General features: G+C 44.7%; 1 protein-coding gene across 2 annotated transcripts; it reads left to right on the forward strand.

The window, feature by feature from the left end:
• Positions 1–4,102: 4,102 nt before the first annotated feature.
• On the forward strand, positions 4,103–7,170 carry LOC121838622 (tumor necrosis factor receptor superfamily member 6B-like). Of its 2 annotated transcripts, none has more exons than XM_042314634.1 (5): positions 4,103–4,256; positions 4,539–4,944; positions 5,092–5,277; positions 5,509–5,630; positions 6,679–7,170. In XM_042314634.1, the coding sequence occupies exons 1-5, from the start codon at positions 4,152–4,154 to the stop codon at positions 6,949–6,951; spliced, it is 1,092 nt and encodes a 363-aa protein (XP_042170568.1). In that variant the 5' UTR covers positions 4,103–4,151; the 3' UTR covers positions 6,952–7,170. The 2 variants fall into 2 exon arrangements, with proteins under 2 accessions (XP_042170568.1, XP_042170569.1); XM_042314635.1 differs by having other exon boundaries at positions 4,104–4,256; positions 6,682–7,170.
• Positions 7,171–7,451: the final 281 nt, after the last annotated feature.

The raw sequence follows: 7,451 nt of genomic DNA on the forward strand, positions 1-7,451 counted from the left end.
TGGGTCATTCTGTCTCCTGGAAGGTTATTCACTGGGTCATTCTGTCTCCTGGAAGGTTATTCACTGGGTCATTCTGTCTCCTGGAAGGTTATTCACTGGGTCATTCTGTCTCCTGGAAGGTTATTCACTGGGTCATTCTGTCTCCTGGAAGGTTATTCACTGGGTCATTCTGTCTCCTGGAAGGTTATTCACTGGGTCATTCTGTCTCCTGGAAGGTTATTCACTGGGTCATTCTGTCTCCTGGAAGGTTATTCTGTCATTCTCCTGGAAGGTTATTCACTGGGTCATTCATTCTGTCTCCTGGAAGGTTATTCACTGGGTCATTCTGTCTCCTGGAAGGTTATTCACTGGGTCATTCTGTCTCCTGGAAGGTTATTCACTGTCTCATTCACTGGAAGGTTATTCACTGGTCCCATCTGGTTATTCACTGATGTCTCCTGGAAGGTCATTTGTCTCCTGGAAGGTTATTCTGGGTCATTCTGTCTCCTGAAGGACTGGGTCAGTCTCCTGGAAGGTTATTCCAGATCAAGGTTACTGGGTCATTCTTACCTGGAAGGTTATTCACTATACTAGTCTCATTCTGTTCCTGGAAGGTTATTCACTGGGTCATTCTGATCTGGTTACAACTAGTCTGTCTCCTGGTTATTCAACTAGTCTGACCTGGTTACAACTAGTCTGATCTGGTTACAACTAGTCTGATCTGGTTACAACTAGTCTGATCTGGGTACAACTAGTCTGACCTGGTTACAACTAGTCTGATCTGGTTACAACTAGTCTGATCTGGTTACAACTAGTCTGATCTGGTTACAACTAGTCTGATCTGGTTAGAACTAGTCTGACCTGGTTACAACTAGTCTGATCTGGTTACAACTAGTCTGATCTGGTTACAACTAGTCTGATCTGGTTACAACTAGTCTGATCTGGTTACAACTAGTCTGATCTGGTTACAACTAGTCTGATCCCTGTTGGTTTGATGTTGTCTTCTGTACCTAGTCTGCCGTGGTCACGCCATCTCACCTGGGCCATGCTCCTCAGAAAGGAACCAGAGCTCCTTGTTTGGTTGTCAGGAGTGTGTAGTCAGGGTAACTTCCTGGAGGATCATAATGTTGTCATACATGTTATTATGATATCTTTAAAGGTCAGCTGACCAGAGTCTAGCCTGATCCCAAGTCCTATTGTCATTGGCAGCAACAACGACCATAGGAGTTGGTAAGACAGTATAAACTAGATCTGGGACCAGGTTAGACTCTGGTCAGCTGACCTTTAAAGACTGTTCTGCTGTGGTCTACATGAGGACCCAGCAGCCCTTCCACATTTTACCTTTAGGAAGTAGTGGTGACCTTTACAGACCTTTTTATAGACATGTTTGGTTGTCATGGGAAGTAAGAGTGAGAATGTGTGTGTGTGTGTGTGTGTGTGTGTGACTGAGAGCCAGGCAGATGGATCTAAAGTATCCTTATGTCTTGTTAATTAAAGATCTTTAATAATGGCCTAGTGGGATACAAATGATATCAGCATTAATGTGAATCACCACCTCTTCTTCTATTGCCAAGGTTAACACATCTCAAATCAAATTGTATTAGTCACATGCACTGAATACAGCAGCTGTAAGGCCTTACAAAAATTATATGAACTAAAATGAATTAAAAGTCAGAAGTAAAATAACAGTAGCGAGGCTATATACAGGGGGTACCAGTACAGAGTCTATGTGGAGGCTATATACAGGGGGTACCAGTACAGAGTCAATGTGGAGGCTATATACAGGGGGTACCAGTACAGAGTTAATGTGGAGGTTATATCAGGGGTACCAGTACAGAGTTAATGTGGAGGCTATATACAGGGGTACCAGTACAGAGTCAATGTGGAGGCTAGTCAATGGAGGCTATATACAGGGGTACCGGTACAGAGTCAATGTACCAGTACAGAGTCAATGTGGAGGCTATATACAGGGGTACCAGTACAGAGTTAATGTGGAGGCTATATACAGGGGGTACCAGTACAGAGTCAATGTGGAGGCTATATACAGGGGTACCAGTACAGAGTCAATGTGGAGGCTATATACAGGGGGTACCGGTACAGAGTCAATGTGGAGGCTATATACAGGGGTACCAGTACAGAGTCAATGTGGAGGCTATATACAGGGGGAGTACAGAGTCAATGTGGAGGCTATATACAGGGGGTACCAGTACAGAGTCAATGTGGAGGCTATATACAGGGGTACCGGTACAGAGTCAATGTGGGGCTATATACTGGGGGTACCGGTACAGAGTCAATGTGGAGGCTATATACAGTGGGTACCGGTACAGAGTCAATGTGGGGGCTATACTGGGGGTACAGAGTCAGAATGTGGAGGCTATATACAGGGGTACCGGTACAGAGTCAATGTGGAGGCTATATACAGGGGGTACCGGTACAGAGTCAATGTGGAGGTTATATACAGGGGGTACCGGTACAGAGTCAATGTGGAGGTTATATACAGGGGTACCGGTACAGAGTCAATGTGGAGGTTATATACAGGGGTACCGGTACAGAGTCAATGTGCGGGGGCACCGGTTAGTCGAGGTAATATGTACATGTAGGTACAGTTAAAGTGACTATGCATAAACCATAAATAGAGAGTAGTAGCAGTGTAAAAGAGGGAGGGGGGCAATGCAAATAGTCTGGATGGCCATTTGATTAGCTGTTCAGGAGTCTTATGGATTGGGGGTAGAAGCTGTTAAGAAGCGTTTTGGACCTAGACTTGGCGCTCCGGTATCTCTTGCTGTGCAGTAGCAGAGAGAACAGTCTATGACAAGGGGAGTCTTTGACAATTTTTAGGGCCTTCCTCTGACACCGCCTGGTATAGAGGTCCTGGACGGCGGGAAGCTTGGGCCATACGCATTACCCTCTGTATTGCCTTGCGGTAGGAGGCCGAGCAGGTGCCATACCAGGCAGTGATTAACAGTCAGGATGCTCTTAACTGGGACACCAGGCGTGTTATGACTAACTGGGACACCAGGTGTGTTATGACTAACTGGGGACACTAGGTGTGTTATGACTAACTGGGGACACCAGGTGTGTTATGACTAACTGGGGACACCAGGTGTGTTATGACTAACTGGGGACACCAGGTGTGTTATGACTAACTGGGGACACCAGGTGTGTTATGACTAACTGGGGACACCAGGTGTGTTATGACTAACTGGGGACACCAGGTGTGTTATGACTAACTGGGGACACCAGGTGTGTTATGACTAACTGGGGACACCAGGTGTGTTATGACTAACTGGGACACCAGGTGTGTTATGACTAACTGGGGACACCAGGTGTGTTATGACTAACTGGGACACCAGGTGTGTTATGACTAACTGGGGACACCAGGTGTGTTATGACTAACTGGGGACACCAGGTGTGTTATGACTAACTGGGGACACCAGGTGTGTTATGACTAACTGGGGACACCAGGTGTGTTATGACTAACTGGGGACACCAGGTGTGTTATGACTAACTGGGGACACCAGGTGTGTTATGACTAACTGGGGACACCAGGTGTGTTATGACTAACTGGGGACACCAGGTGTGTTATGACTAACTGGGGACACCAGGTGTGTTATGACTAACTGGGGACACCAGGTGTGTTATGACTAACTGGGGACACCAGGTGTGTTATGACTAACTGGGGACACCAGGTGTGTTATGACTAACTGGGACACCAGGTGTGTTATGACTAACTGGGGACACCAGGTGTGTTATGACTAACTGGGGACACCAGGTGTGTTATGACTAACTGGGGACACCAGGTGTGTTATGACTAACTGGGGACACCAGGTGTGTTATGACTAACTGGGGACACCAGGCGTGTTATGACTAACTGGGGACACCAGTGACTAACTGGGGACACCAGGTGTGTTATGACTAATTGGGGACACCAGGCGTGTTATGACTAATTGGGGACACCAGGCGTGTTATGACTAATTGGGGACACCAGGCGTGTTGTGACTAATTGGGGACACCAGGCGTGTTATGGGGACATAGGGGACACCAGGTGTGTTGTGAAGGTGTTATAATATGATCTAATAGAGGGCATGTCTCCTGACTCCTCCCCTTCCTCTTTCTAGTCCACGGTTGACGATAAAGGGCGATATGGTCTGAATCAGCCCACAATAGAGGATATGACTCCTCCCCTTCCTCTTTCTAGTCCGGTTGACGATAAAGGGCAGAGAGAAGGATCCATGATCAAGTCCTTTTACAGCTGGACAAGCGACAACATCAACATGGTGAGTCACTCTTCTCATGATGGGATAATGACACATACAAGGATGTTCCTTTTTAACACATTATTTATATATTGCAACATTTTAAAGTTACATATTTCGGTATATTGTACAATGTGAATGTGTTGCCATGACAAAAAGCTGTTTGTAATTATTAGTCCATTTTACAATAATGTTGTGTAATAAATTGGTAGCCCCTTAGCCTACAGTTGAAACCTTTATATCAATCAAATGTATTGTCACAACGTGCTCTAAACAAAGTGCATTATTTTCTTATATTTACAGTTGTTCACAATCCTCGTAGTGCTGGCGTCGGTTGATCTCAGCTGTAGCGCAACGAAAGAGGTTCTTCAAAGTCAGACCCCCGCCACGTATCACCACCTGGACTCCTCCACCGGCCAGTTACTCACCTGTCATCGCTGTCCACCTGGCCATCACATGTCTGCGCACTGCACCGCCACCACGCAGACCGTGTGTACACCATGTCCATCAGGCCACTACACTCAGTACTGGAACTACCTGCACAAGTGCCTGTACTGCGGCACGTTCTGTGGGGAGCACCAGGTGGTCAAGGAGGAGTGCTCGGTCCTCAATGACAGGGTGTGTGAGTGCAAAGGAGGATATTACTGGGACGCCGATTTCTGTATCAGACACTCGGAGTGTCCTTCTGGCTACGGGGTGAAACGGAGAGGTAAGAAACAGAATGGACAGATATATCACCATTTCCGTCTTTGCGCAATAGCGTTATTTTGCAGATAGATCGAAAAACGGTATATAACGGTTTATAACGGACAAATAGTAATATACATGTGTTTAAAAATGTCAAATGCCTCCACAGGTACGACGGAGACGGACACAGAGTGTGAAAAATGCCCTCCCGGTTCCTTCTCCTACAGCACTTCTTCGCGCGCGCTGTGCGTAAATCACACGGATTGCGCGTCACTGGGGCGGAAGACGGTCCTCAGGGGTACGTGTTGGCACGACAACCTCTGCGCCCTTTCCTGTGAAGAACTGAAAGATGGAGGTGGGTATCACATTATCGACAAGATCTTGATATTGACTTTTGTTTTTAGCTGTGGTGTATTTCAAACCCAAATACTGAAACAGAATTGGTGGTCTATATTTTATTTATTGCAGACTTTTATGAAATGTAATGAAAGTAATATTCGTATATTTTTGTATTACATTGGTATTATGCATTAGTATTACGTTAGTGTTACTGACAGACACATCAAAATGTTTTCCTCGTTGGCAGGTGAGTTTAAACTACTCAGAACTTTCCTTCCTGACTTCTTCACTCATCACAAGATGAGAGTGGTGAAGCTGAGGAAGCTGGTCTGGAGGTTGATGGCCACTGAAGAGGAGCAGGAGCACCAGGTTAGAGAGACAGACCCTAAGTATTGTGTGTGTCTGCACTGATCGATGCTACTGAATGTAATGTCATATATGAACACATACATGAGAAATGGAGACCTAGAATAGCAGGTCTCTGTCTTGTTTTCCTCTGTTTTGAGTCAGTACAGAACCTTAGTTATATTTCTCTTGTTTTACAGTGGGGCAAAAAAGTATTTAGTCAGCCACCAATTGTGCAAGTTCTTCCACTTAAAAGATGAGAGAGGCCTGTAATTTTCATCATAGGTACACTTCAACTATGACAGACAAAATTAGAAAAAAAAATCCAGAAAACCACATTGTAGGATTTTTAATGAATTTATTTGCAAATTATGGTGGAAAATAAGTATTTGGTCAATAACAAAAGTTTATCTCAATACTTGTGGACAGGTGTCTTTTATACTGATAACAAGTTCAAACAGGTGCCATTAGTACAGGTAAGGACAGTGGAGGACAGAGCAGCCTCTTAAAGAAGAAGTTACAGGTCCGTGAGAGCAAGAAATCTTGCTTGTTTGTAGGTGACCAAATACTTATTTTCCACCATAATTTGCAAATAAATTCAGAAGAAATCCTACAATGTGATTTTCTGTATTTTTTTTTTTTCTCATTTTGTCTGTCATAGTTAAAGTGTACCTATGATGAACATTACAGGCCTCTCATCTTTTTAAGTGGGAGAACTTGCACAATTGGTGGCTGACTAAATACTTTTTTGCCCCACTGTACAGTGATGTAGTTCTGTTGTTAAGCTGTTGTTGTCTATTCATGTTCTGTATTATGTCCTGGTTTATGTTGCGTGTGGGACCCAGGAAGAGTAATGCTGCTCTGGCAACAACTAACGGGGATCCTAATTAAATACCAAATGACCAACACACACAGTTAGAGGTTTACATTTAACCTGGCCTTTAATCAATGATTTCACTTCATTATTCTCTTGTATTTGCCTTCTGTTGTATTTCTCCTACATTTTATTATTTGAAAATGTGCCTCAATTTTAAATGCAATTTAAATAAAGTTGAATTTGATTTTATTTGAGCAGGAGCAGCAGCAGCACCCAGCCAGCAGCCTCTCCCAGTCCGGCCAGAGAGGCCTCTTGCAGGGCCAGGTGAAGGACTGGATCAGGGATGCCTCAGAGGAAGACCTGAGGAGACTCCCTGAAATACTGAGGAAGACCCATCAGAGTGTGATGGCCGAGAGACTAGAGGGGAAGATGAGGGAGTTACAGGAAGCCTCTGAGTGTAACTCGGTTAGAAACGGGGTGACCTCATCGCCTCACTGTGATGTAGAAGAGGTTTCTCAATCTGAATAACTCACAGATTGGATACAGTACCATACAGCCTACAGTGATCATGAATATACTACTGTAAACCACTGTGCTGTATGCCTGTGTGTTCACTGTTCCAAAATACTGGTCAGTTATGGTTGTACAATGTGTCTGCTTTGTCCTGGTCAAATAATGAAACATTACTGTCAGTCCTCAGGGAACGAGATGGTCCTTGTTCCTACTAAAGCCATGACACCACCTTCACACTGTCATTGTCTTCTTATCTAATACCTCACACAGTGGTTATCCCTTCATACTGTCGTTGTCTTATCTAATACCTCACACAGTGGTTCTCCCTTCACACTGTCGTTGTCTTCTTATCTAATACCTCACACAGTGGTTCTCCCTTCATACTGTCATCTAATACCTCACACAGTGGTTCTCCCTTCACACTGTCATCTAATACCTCACACAGTGGTTCTCCCTTCATACTGTCATTGTCTTCTTATCCAATACCACACACAGTGGTTCTACCTTCACACTGT

This window comes from Oncorhynchus tshawytscha, unplaced genomic scaffold (genome assembly GCF_018296145.1).
Source record: "Oncorhynchus tshawytscha isolate Ot180627B unplaced genomic scaffold, Otsh_v2.0 Un_contig_14419_pilon_pilon, whole genome shotgun sequence".
Lineage (NCBI taxonomy): Eukaryota > Metazoa > Chordata > Actinopteri > Salmoniformes > Salmonidae > Oncorhynchus > Oncorhynchus tshawytscha.

Bases quoted from the DNA above. Each gene is read 5' to 3' on its own strand.
- LOC121838622 (XM_042314634.1), top strand. From the start codon at position 4,152: ATGACTCCTCCCCTTCCTCTTTCTAGTCCGGTTGACGATAAAGGGCAG. The intron at 4,257-4,538 runs GTGAGTCACTCT...TTATATTTACAG, and splicing joins CAAGCGACAACATCAACATG to TTGTTCACAATCCTCGTAGT. The intron at 5,278-5,508 runs GTGGGTATCACA...CCTCGTTGGCAG, and splicing joins TGAAGAACTGAAAGATGGAG to GTGAGTTTAAACTACTCAGA.